Below are 13,672 nucleotides of genomic sequence, written 5' to 3' on the forward strand. Positions count from 1 at the left end.
TCCTTGCCATTCCAGGTGGCACATGAGAAGAGAAGGCTCCGCCTACCAGGTAGGGCAGGAAACACTATAAAAAAAGAAGACCTCCCCCTTCCTCCCCAGTGTTGTTTCCTGCCCTACTCAGGTAGCGGTTAGGCTGAAGCTTACCTTCTCTCTCTTTTTTTGTTTTCTCGGAGCCCCGGGGGGGCGTCCTCTCTCCGATACCCGGTAGTGGTCCCGGTGGATCCAGGGTTATGCGGCAGCCTCGGAGGCTGTAACTCCGCGGTCATCGCGGCAACACGAGGCTCAGCCCTCGTTAAGCGCTGCCCACAACCCAGGGGGCTCACTGGGATGTGCGTCCCCGGGCTCCGGTTCTCTCCGTCCCGGGGAATCCTCAGCGTGAGGCATGGCAGGAGAGTGCTCCGGATAACAGCCGCTGTGAGCAGGATTCCATAGCCTGCTGTGCCGGTTTCACGGCAGCCGTTCTCATAATCTCCTCTCCGCATCACTTCCGGCACTGCGTCCGGGGTCACGAGAGGTCAATTGACGGGGAATTTCCGGATATGATGTTTCCGGGCCTGGGCGCCTAAATGCCTCTATAAAAACGCCAGAATGGGTAAGATCTTTCCTTGCTCTTCGTTCCTGTGCTGTATTATTGGATTTTCTACTTCTCTATTGTGCCTGCCTGTGCCTGAGGATTGTATATTGCTTTTTCAAGTAGGTGTTTCCCTCTTGGTTTGGAGGGAGATTTCCATTGCCTATTCCATTTCTGTCTGTGGTTACATCTTTGTGTTTTTTCTCCTCAGTCATGTCAGACAAAAATCCAGACATCCCTCCTGAGGCCTCCCCACATAGGAAGTCTGTGGGAAAAACGAAACACAAAGCCGGCTCATCCTGTAAAAAGACCCTACACGACCCTACGGCCAAAATGTGCAGCTCCTGCTGTCGGCCTAAAGAAGTTTCCACAACAGAATTTACCTCCTGGTTGAAGGGGGAACTTCAGTCTACCTTTGACTGTTTTCGAGCCATGGCAAGCTCCACTCAGGCGCCGGTGCCTCAGCATCAACCTTACCAGCAGGGTCCACCAAATGTTCTTCCAGATACCCTGGAAGATTATCCGGCTCCTTTTTCTGAATACGACTACCAGTTGAATGACCCCCAGTCTTCGGATGAGGACGGGGAAATTAAAGAGGAAACCTTTTTCTTCCCAGTCGAAGAAACAGGGAAGCTCATCTCTGCAGTCAGATCTACTTTGAATCTACAGGATGACTTACCAGTCTCAAAACCAGATCCTTTTCAGGGTCACTCTAGGAAACCGCAGACTTTTCCAGTTCACGATTCACTTTCTGCCATGATCACGGAGCAGTGGAGATATCCTGACCGGAGATTCTTCACGTCTTCCAGAATCAAAAAACTGTTTCCTTTCGATAGTAAGAATTCTGATGCCTGGGAAGTCCCGAAAGTGGACACCGCAGTAGCCAAGGCTACGAAAAAAACAGCCATTCCGTTGGAGGACGCGTCCCATTTCAAAGACCCCATGGACCGGCGGGCTGAGAATGCCGCCAAAAGGGCTTTTGAAGCAGCAGCGGCGAACTTTCGTCCAGCTATTGCGATGGCGTCAACTTCTAGAGCCATTAAAATCTGGCTCCAACAGGCGGTGGAAGACCTTGCAGCTATTCCAGGGACTGAGCAGGTCGCAAGAAACCTGTCCGACACCTGCTTAGCATTTGAATTCATCTCCGATGCCTCCATTGAATCTGTCCGTGCATCTGCTAAAGCTACGGCGCTTTCAGCGGTTTCTAGACGAGCTCTCTGGCTTAAGTTGTGGTCAAAACACAAGTTGTGCAGCATTCCGTTCCAGGGGAACCACCTCTTCGGCATCGACCTCGACACGATTCTAGAATCCACCACGGGCGACAAGCACTGGTTACCTCAGAGGAAAGGACCACCTCGTTTCAGGTCTAATTATTACAGAGCTCCAAGAGACAGTGAGTCCTACAGGCCCTCAACCTCCAATCAAAACTACCAGTCCTTTCGGGGTAAACCCTATGCAAGAGGTAGATTCCAGAGAGGAAGAGGCAGAGGCAGGGACGGTAAAGCAGTAAGGTTCTGACGCCAGCAGGCTTCAGGTAGGGGGCAGGTTAACAGGTTTCATTCATGCCTGGGAAGAGATCACCTCAGACCCCTGGGTCCTTCGCATCATCAATCAAGGCTATGCACCGGAGTTTACTCACCTACCTGCCCAGAAATTCCTGCTGTCCATGCCTCCCGCAGATCCTTGGAAAAGAGCGGGATTCTTCTCCACACTCAACAACTTAATTCACGAAAAGGCTCTAGGGGATCGCTCCAGGACGTCCCTACACAAGAAGGTCCGGCTTTCTCCCTTCGTTCGGAAGTCACTCCGTTGGTGGCTGTCAGCCAAGAATCTTTCACAGGGACTCTCTTGGCATACAAGAGATTGGGTGGTAATCTCCACCGACGCCAGTTTGACAGGCTGGGGTGCTGTCATGGGAAGCTATATTACCCAGGGAACCTGGTCTCCTCAAGAATCAGGCCTGCACTTCAATCTTCTAGAACTGCTAGCGGTCTGGAGGGCTCTAAGGTTCTGGTCTCCAATCCTGCGGCACAAGTCCATCAGGATCCTTTCGGACAACGTTACCGTGGTGGCCTACCTTTCCAAGCAAGGTGGCACCAGAAGCAGACGCCTGCAGACCCTGACTGCTCAGATCTGCCGATGGGCGGAGTTCAGCCACTGCACTCTCTCCGCGGTTCATATCAAGGGTTCACTGAATCAGGAGGCGGATTACCTCAGCAGGAACTCGGTACCTCCGGGAGAATGGTCCTTAAACAAAAGGGTCTTCGCCTTCATCACGAGCAAATGGGGTACTCCTCAGATAGACCTGATGGCCACGCATCTGAACACACAGGTAAAGGATTTTTTCTCTCTTTCACCAGTCGGCAGTCCCCGAGCCCTGGAAGCACTCTCGCAGACCTGGGATTTCGATCTCGCATACGTTTTTCCTCCGCTTCCCCTTTTCTCCAGAGTGCTCCGGAAAATTCGGGAAAACCCTCAAAAAGTCATCCTGGTTGTTCCTTTCTGGCCTCGAAGAATCTGGTTCTCGGACCTTACCAACTTGTCCATAGACAAGCCCATGCTTCTTCCTCAGGTGAAGGATATTCTCGTTCAAGGTCCTGTTCTCCACCCAGATCCCTCCCGGTTCAACCTCTCAGCATGGCTTCTGAAAGGGAGATCCTGACCTCTAAAGGATTGGCTTCATCAGTGGTGAACACTATTCTCTCCAGCCGCAAAAATACTACGGCTGCTAAGTACCAGAAGGTTTGGGAAACGTTCATCACCTGGTGCAATGTGCACGAAGTATCCTCTCCATCCATCCGTGAGGTGCTGCGTTTTTTTCAAGACGGCTTTGATAAAGGATTACAACCTGCTACTATCAAGGTCCAGATTTCGGCACTGAGCAACTTCTTGGACTCCAATCTGGCTTCCCATCCCTGGATCTCCAGATTTTCTAAGGGGATGTGTAGACTTCGCCCTAGGCTCCGTCCGTCGGTTCCACCTTGGGACCTTAACCTCGTGTTGCACCAACTCACCACGTCTCCTTTTGAGCCTCTAGAGGATACCTCTCTAAAGCTGCTCACCTACAAGGTTGTCCTCCTAGTAGCCCTCACCTCCGCTAGGAGAGTGAGCGAGCTCCAGGCTCTCTCCAGAGTGGAACTTTTTCTCAGGATCCTGCCGGACTGCATTATCCTTCGTTTGCCACCAGAGTTTCTCCCTAAAGTAGTCTCTCCTTTCCATTCGGATCAGGAGATCGTCCTGCCTACTTTCTGTCCGGATCCCAAGAATCCCAAAGAGCTGGAACTCCACTCGCTAGACCTGCGGAGGTGTATCCTGTCTTATCTCTCACGTACGTCTGCCTGGAAGAAATCCAATTCTCTCTTTCTGTTCTTTGCGGGGACCCGCAAGGGCAGATCCGTATCCAGGGCTTCCGTGAGCCGCTGGCTTAAGGACGCAATCACTTTATGTTACATCTCCGCGGGAAGAGTACGTCCCTCCAGCCTGAAGGCACACTCGACCAGATCCGTCTCGACTTCCTGGGCTGAACTCTCCGGGGTGACTCCGTCTCTCATTTGCAAGGCAGCGACCTGGAGGTCGATTCATACGTTCGTAAGGCACTACAGGCTGAATCTTCATCTCTCATACGAGTCTCAATTTGGTCGTCGTGTCCTGCAGACTGGAATCCTTCCCTCCCTATCTTGCTAATTCTTCTCATGTACCACCTGGAATGGCAAGGAAAGAGAGAATTCTTACCTGGGAATTCCTTTTCCTTGTCCATTTCCAAGGTGGCACACTTTTTCTCCCACCCATTAAATTTACTCGTTTGGCTATTATTTGTCTGAGTCTTTCTTTTTAACCACACTGGGGAGGAAGGGGGAGGTCTTCTTTTTTTATAGTGTTTCCTGCCCTACCTGGTAGGCGGAGCCTTCTCTTCTCATGTGCCACCTTGGAAATGGACAAGGAAAAGGAATTCCCAGGTAAGAATTCTCTCTTTTTCACCCGTTTTAACAAATGACGGTCCTGGCAGGTCATTTGTCGTAAACGACTTGTTTTTCCGTGACGTTCCCGGACCGGCAATTGTCATCAAGGGGTTAAATAACAAGAGGACCAAAGGATGGAAAACAATTATCTTTATCTTTATTAACGAAATTTGGGAGGGAAACCTGTACTGCCACTATACTTGGGAAAAGAGAATTTACGGTGAGTAAAATTACTGTTTTTCCCGGCGTATAGTGGCAGTACCGTTGGGATATATCAAGATCCCCCCAAAAAAGGGAGGGAGTTAGACCTTAACAGCGTGAAGGACCTGACGTCCAAACTCAGCTGCCGCAGCAGAGGAAATGTCCAGTCTGTAATGTTTGATGAAAGTGTTCCATGAGGACCATGTTGCTGCTTTACAAATCTCCTCCGTTGAGACCGAAGACTTGGAGGCCCAGGAAACCGAGGCGGCTCTCGTGGAGTAATCTGCCGTAATCTGAGGAGGAATCGTGGCCCCACAGGAGTCATATGCCAGACGGATGGTATCTGTGAGCCATCTGGACAGCGTAGATTTTGACACCGCTTGCCCTGAAGAGCTTCCATGGAACTGAAGGAACAGATGGTCGTTCTAAATATATGGTAAGAGCTCTCTTAACATCCAGAGAGTGCCAGTTACTTTCTTCTGCTGTCACAGGATCTGGATAAAAGGTTGGAAGGACTATAGGTTGGTTAATATTAACCTGAGATAACACTTTAGGCAGGAATGACGGTCTGGGATACATCACCACCTTGTCTTGATGAAAGATGAGAAAATCTTTTCAGGCTGAGAGAGCCTGGAGTTCCCCAATTCGCTGTGCTGATGTGATAGCTACTAAAAATGCTGTCTTTAGTGAGAGGAATTTTAGCGAAACCTCCTGGAGAGGCTCAAACAGAGACAAACACAGAGCTTTGAGTACCACGGTAAGATCCCATGGTGGAAAGAACGATCTTACCGGAGGTCTCTTAATCGTGATGGCCTTAAAAAATCTCTGAATTAAGCGATCTGACGCCAGATCGAGTAGCATGAAATGACTGAGAGCAGACACTTGACCTTTAAGTGTTGACACCTTGAGGCCTGCTGCAAATCCCCCATGTAAGAAGCGCAAAATGACCGGAATGGATGGAGGAGAAGTCTGCAGGTCTTGAGACTGACACCATTCCAGAAATTTCCTCTAGGTTCTTAGATAAATAGTTGATGTAGATAGTTCCACTGAACTCAAGAGGAGATTAGTCATTATAGGGTCTATACCTTGATTTTTCAGGATCAGCCTTGCAGCAGCCGAGCCGTCAGTCTGTACATTTGGAGGATGTGGAGCGGAATCCCTTTCGTCTCCAAAACATCCGAGGACAACGGAAGTTCCCAATACCTTATCGAAAGTTGGCAAATGTCTGAAAACCAACTCCGGTTTGGCCAAAACGGGAGAACTGCCAGCACTCTTGCCTTGTCCATCTTGACTTTGAGCAAGACTCGAGGAATCATCGACACCGGAGGAAAGATGTAGGCCAGGTTGAATTGCCACTTGATTTCCAATCCATCCAGAAAAAGAGGGTAATCCATTCTGTACAGAGAGGCAAAAAGAGGGACTTTCCGGTTCAGTCTTGTTGCCATGAGATCCACTTCTGGCAAGCCTACTATTGCCACCAACTTCTGAAAAATAGTTGGATAAAGGGACCATTCTGCTTGAGAGCATAGGCCACTGTTGTGACGTTGTCTGATTGAACCTTTACCGGGTTGCCCAATATCCATGGCTTGAAGAATACTAGGGCCTTGAAGACGGCATTTAGTTCCCTGAAGTTCGAGGATTGACGCGCCTCCTGCGTTGACCACTTCCCTTGTGCTGTGTGAGATTGGAAATGAGCTCCCCAACCAGTCTGGGATGCATCTGTGGTAACTATCAGCCACTGCTTGGGTTGGAATGACAGCCCGCTTATCAAATTTTGTTTGATTTTCCACCATTCTAATTGTCAAAGCACTTCCTGAGATATCAGAATATCTTTGTCTAGGTCCTCATCGTTTCTGGACCAGTGGGACAGAACGTGCCATTGGAGAGGCCTCATTCTTGCCTGTGCCCAGGCTACTGCCGGCATGGTGGAAGTCATAAGTCCCAAAACGCTCATTACCCTTCTGATAGGGCAGAAGGGGTATGCTTGGAGATCGGTGACCCTTAGCCGGATGCGTTTGGCTTTGTCTTTTGGAAGAAAAAGACGTAGAGCTCGAGTCTACCCGAAACCCCAGAAACTTGATCTCTGTTGTTGGATTTAAGTTTGATTTGGCTACATTCAGAAGCCAACCATGGTCTTTGACAGAGCGATCGTCACTTGAAGATCTATTAAGAGTTGTGGAGCCGATGAAGCTTTTATCAGCCAGTCATCCAGATATGGAACCACAGCTATTCCTCTCAATCTTACCGATGATTCAAGCGGAGCCGAAGCGCCAGTGCTCGTCCCTGCGGGACAAAAAAGAACTGACTCGTAACGCCGGTACGTGCGGTTATAGGGTAAGGGGGGGGGGGGTGGAGCTTAACCCTTCGATCTTTTTACACTGTTTGTCCCGGGAAAAGAGCAAACCCAACGGTACTGCCACTATACGCCGGGAAAAAATGGTTCAAAGCAGTGACCAAGATAGAAGACAGAAAAGAAGAAAATGGCAGCAGTTAACAACAACAGGACTAGAGCGGCCAAGGCCAAAGATGAGCATGCTGAAGCCCACACACTAGTGAAGAGGAAAATCAGGAAGGACAAGAGAGAGACTATGTGGAAGGACTGGCAGCAGACCAGAAAGCTTACAACAGCAACATGAAACAGCTGTACAACACGACCAAACAACTCTCTAGAAAGCTTAGCTAACCAGAATTTCTCATCAAAGAAAAGCAAGGAAAGATCACAGGAGTAGAATAACAGATGAATAGAGGGGGGGTGCACTCTGAGGAACTTCTGAACAGCCCAGCACCACCAAATACACCAGACATCGACCCAGCCAACGAAGACCTCACAACCAACTGTGACAAGCCAACCAGCGATGAGATCAAGAAAGCCATCATCTTGATGAAGAATAGGAAGGCGACTAGACATTAAGATATTCCAACAAAGGCCTTGATAGCAGACCTAGATGCTTTAGTTGAGACATTGTACCCTCCTCTTTAAGATCACGTCATAGACAAGAAAGGGTTAATGCTGGCGGGCAGCAGGGGGCGGAAGAATCATAGTAATTTGTCCTTGAAGCTGCCTATGGCCTGCCCAGACAGATAGCAGCAGCAGTGCCTTCGCAATTGTGGCAACGTGGGGCCATTTTTAAAATTATTTTTTTTTTTAGAAGTACCAGGTACATCATTGGTCATCAGGGGACAGTCTCTGATGGCATACCTGGTACGTCTTTTGTCTTAAAGGAGTTAATACCCAAACAAAAATATTAAAATATTTTCCTACTGCTTTAATACTAATAGTACAATACCTGGGTCAAATATACTATGTATCACATATTAGTATTATAAAGGACCAACTCCAGTGAGATTTCCTGTACAAATCTGTGATATCAGGGAGCTGAAATTTTTGCCAGGTTAATTAATAAATAGAGCCCTATGTTTGAACATACCCCAGAAGGACTCTATCAACAGCGATATTGGTTGACGAAGATATGAGAATTTTCCAAGGAGATGAGGCTGAGTCTTCTTCAAGATCACAGTTTTCAAACATCTGAGCTAAGAACAGTACCACTACTGCCAGCAAGTAACTCTTCCCAGCGCCAAAAACTCCTGAGTGGAAATGACAAATACAGAACTCATTCATACAGACCTAATTTGTTACACACAAGCAAGGTACCAATTTATTATCAATGCGGCAATAACAATACACGCCTCCTTAAAAAGACAAATGCAAGGAGAATGACAAATAATATCTCAATGAAGACTCACAATGAATTTCCTTTACCATGTATAATTGTGATTGGTGGTTCGTCCTGGGGTCCATCAGCTCCAGCGATCATCTTTGCAATTTGCATCAAGGCAGCGGCTTGGTCTTTGTTGAGTCCAAACTGCTTAATCGTACTTGTTGCTGAATTAATTACAAAGTCGTAATTTGGCAGACTGTTTTTGTGAGTAGCCTTTCCAATAAGAGTCGGAGGATTGAACCTCCCCTTGCCAACATTTGCTGTTTTTTCCAGCTTAGAGTTCCTGCAGCAAAATAATAATAAGAAAAGCAAATTACAGCAAAAATAAAACACCCTGAAGGGGATGTAAACTTTATATTCAAACGGTGATGGGTCTCGTAGTATAGTAGAATTACCATAGGGCATTTATACCTCTGGGAGACAGCTGCATACATTTATAGACTTCCAGTTTAATTGTTCAAAAATAGTAATCGTGACAGTACATGTAAGAATAAAATGTGGTTGGAGGAAGAAGCTAGAAGTAAAGGTCATTATAGAGCTTCAACCGTAAGTAGTGTCAGCATTGTATCATTAGAGTAATTACTCAGAAGGGATCATACAATGCTAGTTTCCTCATATACCCATCTGACAGCCGCTATCCATTACTGCTTAGACAAGCCTGTTTCAGCACAATTTCAAAAGAAGTGTTGGAGGGCATTGACTAAAGAGGAAGGTGGCTGGAGAGCTCCAGTTGTATCTCACTGAATCATAGTGATATCAGTGAGACTTCTTCTTACCTCCAACCTTTATATACTACCCCACTGTGTATTATATAAAAACAGATGTTAACATATCCAAAACTGGAATATGTGGACACTCCTGGGATCCAAAACACGGATCTTTGTTGTATATGAATAATTATCCGATACACACCTTGCCCTTTAAACATATTGATTAAACGTGGCATCAGAAAATCGTATCATCACAAACACTATAAAGAAATGTTTACAAAATATGTTCCCTGTCGGGACTGAATGACATATACCTTTAACATGGTATTAGCAGCGCACAGTTTGTTAAAGCTTTATATGGGGAAGTGAGAAACACAGTATGTTATAAGGTTGGATTATGGCCATTAATAAAGTAATAGAGTACTATTTACATAAATGTATCTGTCATTCTGAGTGAACTGGATGGCATAGTATCCTCTTGTGATAAAGTGTTGGAGTTAGCGAACTTCTCCATGATTTGAAGCCACTTACATTGTCAGAAGATGCGGCATCAGTGGTAGCGTGGTGGGGTTAACATGCTCCTGTAGGTTTCTCAAAGATGTCAACTCAGTGCTTGCATTACACGCCAACAACGCATGGACAACCACTGCAGGCAATAAAGACACATTTGCAATGTTTTTAGTGAGACAGGAACTACTGAAAATATCTGACAGGGGTAATATGGTTATTAATGTAGGATCGGGTGAAAAAAACAACTATTTTTGCTTCCTGGACATTTGCAATGTGTTCAGTATAAAGACTTACTATTCGTTGGCCAGTTTGAAGGGTGATACCCTTTAAGAGGAACAATCTCTATGTCATTGTTAGCTGAGGGGCCGAAAAAGGCACTGCAAGCGATAAAAGTGTCGAGTGGTTCAAAATAAAGGGTTTTGGAAATAATCCAGAGGTCATCTAGAGACAAAAGATACAAGACAGAAAGCACATGTTATACATTAATACATAAGTTAAAACATTTCTAATATACAAAAATATTTGCATTTGATGTTTGTTTCATGACATATTTGAACAAAAAATATTAGCAAAGCAGACGTACCAGCAAAGCACAAATAAAGTTCCAGTAAATGTAACATTTTACGTTTCTTTCTGGTAAATTTGTATTAAATTATATTTTTGCCATGTGACGTCATGGGAACGTTACGTAAAAAATATGTTCCAGCCTCTAATATCCCGATTGCTGGATACCCGCAAGGTACAGCTTGCGCCAGACATCCCCAATTCCATGCCAAGCTCACATGCAGGGGCGTAACTAGACGCCTCAGGGCCCGGGTGCGAGAATCTGTTAAGGGCCCCCCCACCCCCCCCCCCCCCCAAAAACATGATTTTTTCCCAACAATTTTTTTTCAACTAATTCAACAAATTCAATTTACATATTGAATCATATCTGTAAAAAAATCAAAAAAAAAAGGGGCGCATGTACAAAGGGCATAATCCAGGGGTATCCAAGTTTTTTCTGCAGTGGGCCACTTCATCAGAATTGTATACGTGCGCGGGCCGCACTCATTTTTCACTGTGACAAAAAATATGGCCTTTAATAAAATATGCAGATTAAAATAAAGTAAAATGACACAAAACCTTTACTCTTCCTCTCACTGATTTCTGGGCCTTGAAAGTTTTGCGACTACAAATTCAGGATTCCCTAGATTTATTCTAGGGATGAACTAAAATGAAAATTCTGGACCAAAACATTCAGGGTTCACTTAGCCAAAACCGAAAATGACCCCCACCTTTAAAAATAATAATAAAAACTCACATGTTTAATAAAAGTAGGTAACACACAATTGGACAAAATTAGCAATATGACTTGGCATGATAGGAGTGTGATTGCTAACAGCAATCACACTCCTATCATACCCAGGCAACCAGTAAATGCTGGTACCTAGGCATGATGGGACTGTGCTCGCTGTGATTGCTGTTAGCAATCACACTCCTATCATGCCAAGTCAGCCAGTACATGCTGGTACAGGGTGGCTGTAAGTGATGTGCAGACCCCATACTGCTGGCAGCATCACTACACAAGGGGGGCAGCTAGCTAGGTTTCAGCATGTACTGGCTGACTTGGCATGATAGGAGTGTGATTGCTAACAGTAGTCACAGTCCCATCATGCCTAGGTTCCAGCACTTACACATCCATCCAGTAAATGCTGGAACCTAGGCATGATGGGACTCTGATTGCTATTAGCAATCACACTCCTATCATGCCAAGTCAGCCAATACACGCTGGTACAGGATGGCTGTAAGTGATGTGCAGACCCCATACTGCTGGCAGCATCAATACACAAGGGGGGCAGCTAGCCAGGTTTCAGCATGTACTGGCTGACTTGGCATGATAGGAGTGTGATTGCTAACAGCAATCACAGTCCCATCATGCCTAGGTCCCAGCACTTACACATCCATCCAGTAAATGCTGGAACCTAGGCATTATGGGACTGTGATTGCTGTTAGCAATCACACTCCTATCATGCCAAGTCAGCCAGTACATGCTGGTACAGGGTGGCTGTAAGTGCAGACCCCATACTGCTGGCAGCATCACTACACAAGGGGGGCAGCTGGCCAGGTTTCAGCATGTACTGGCTGACTTGGCATGATAGGAGTGTGATTGCTAACAGCAATCACAGTCCCATCATGCCTAGGTTCCAGCACTTACACATCCATGCTATCACACACACACACACACTCATTTATTCATATAATCATTAATTCACAGATTCATTCCCTCAATCACACACACTCATTCAAACACCCTCCCCACCCCCTTACCTGCACTGCAGCTCCCTCGATGCCGCTCACAGACTTCAGCAGGGGGCGCGGCCTCCCTCTGCCTTCTCTGCTAAAGCACAGAGGAAGTAGGATGTCACGTGAACTCCGCTTCCTCTGTGCTGTCCAGAAGACCCTCCCACAAGTAAGTAGCAGGGCTTGAGGTGCGGCTCGTGTAAGATCGGTTGCCCTGGCTGCCGATCTTACGCGGGCCGCACCTCGAGGGCCGCATGTTGGACGCCCCTGCCTTATTTAAAAAAAAAAAAAAAAAAAAACTTAAAAAAGATTTCGGGCGGCCCCTTGGCTTGGGCCCCACTGCCGCCGGGGCCCGGTCGCAGTCGCGACCCCTGCGACCCCGGTAGATCCGCCACTGCTCACATGCAACTTGCCAGGACAGCTCTGCACAAAGTCTTTATGGCCATTTACTCAGAGTTTAAGCTCCTGCGCATGTGCTGGGATGTTATTTTGCTATTTACCACCCAAACAATTAGTCTCAAAACTCAAAGCTTTCTGCCCAAATATATTAAAACTTGAGTAGTCTTGGGACATATGCGTTTGTATTGTTATACCAAGAATGAAGTAAAGTCCAGTTTGAGGTTTTGTTTTTTTGTTTTCTTTTCAGTAAGTTTAGCTATTTACAGATCAATATTCAGCAGATGTTATGTATAAAAACATGGCGCTGGTGCAAAGTGTGAAAACTGGAATGCAGCACAGGGACTATGAATTGAAAACTACATTTTATACAGTGTATATTTAAAGCTCACTTACACTAACTTTGTGGTTGGTCACGTTGTCTAAAACAACTAAATTCTTGCACCCACGATCTTGGAGGTCACAGAACTGTACCATGGGGGACCACAATAATAAAGCACCTGTATAAGATGTTTTACAAGGTCACTTGTAAATCCTATGTTAAAATGCACAGGAGGACCTTCTGTATTTAACCAAAGGCCACCACAGAAGTATTTTTTTGTGCAATAAAGCTGCTTGTATTGTTGCTTCTTAATTTATCAGAGCCTATACACCGTATAGTAAATGAGGGTGCATGTTCACAGATCATGTCTCTTGTAATATCTTCAGGCAAGGGAAACATATCGAACAGATTACCTTTACTATATGCTGAAGAACTATCCTTCCTGTTCAGTTTAAGGTAAAGTTTGGTTTTTGACTCATCACCAAATCTTGAACCAGCATTAGCAATTTTTTTAAACTTGCTAAAATGTCTTTGATGGAACCCAGACACTTTCCTATAAAAAAAACACATGTAATAAAATATTTAACAATATAATAACAATAAGTCTATCCATTGGTTTCTAAGGAGTGTAAACATACATTTCCAAATGCATTACAGTCACAGAATAAGACTTGATCATGGTAGGCATGCACCACTAGATTATAATGGCTCATATATATATATATATATATATATATATTAATATCTTAATACAAGGCAAACTTAATCATCAATATACATCTCTGGTATCTCCGCTGCATCTAAATTAAAGCTGAAGACAGAACGTCTATGGACCTAAAGATCGCCAATACTGTGAAAACTAGACATGTAGACAACTTTCTGGCTACGTACGTCTACTAAAATCCAGAGTCCGTAGAAGAAAGCCTAGCGATCCAACAAACTTAGTTATGTCACGCCAGGTTAGGTAAAAATCTGCCAGCCACTGATCACACTTGATGGTA

At 45.7% G+C, this 13,672-nt stretch overlaps 1 protein-coding gene across 1 annotated transcript in view; it reads right to left on the reverse strand.

The window, feature by feature from the left end:
• LOC149289346 (5'-3' DNA helicase ZGRF1-like) overlaps positions 1 to 13,672 on the reverse strand; it is a 37,417-nt gene that overhangs the window by 9,492 nt on the left and 14,253 nt on the right. Inside the window, exons 12-16 of the mRNA XM_089490735.1 lie at positions 13,085 to 13,224; positions 9,968 to 10,114; positions 9,695 to 9,809; positions 8,495 to 8,736; positions 8,160 to 8,319 (exon numbers count right to left, since the gene is read on the reverse strand). Coding sequence (XP_089346861.1) covers positions 8,160 to 8,319; positions 8,495 to 8,736; positions 9,695 to 9,809; positions 9,968 to 10,114; positions 13,085 to 13,224 — 804 coding nt within the window. The remainder of the gene's footprint in view (positions 1 to 8,159; positions 8,320 to 8,494; positions 8,737 to 9,694; positions 9,810 to 9,967; positions 10,115 to 13,084; positions 13,225 to 13,672) is intronic.

The sequence above is a fragment of the Sceloporus occidentalis genome, unplaced genomic scaffold (genome assembly GCF_023333645.1).
Source record: "Sceloporus occidentalis isolate IW3139 unplaced genomic scaffold, rSceOcc1.0.p SCAF_46, whole genome shotgun sequence".
Lineage (NCBI taxonomy): Eukaryota > Metazoa > Chordata > Lepidosauria > Squamata > Phrynosomatidae > Sceloporus > Sceloporus occidentalis.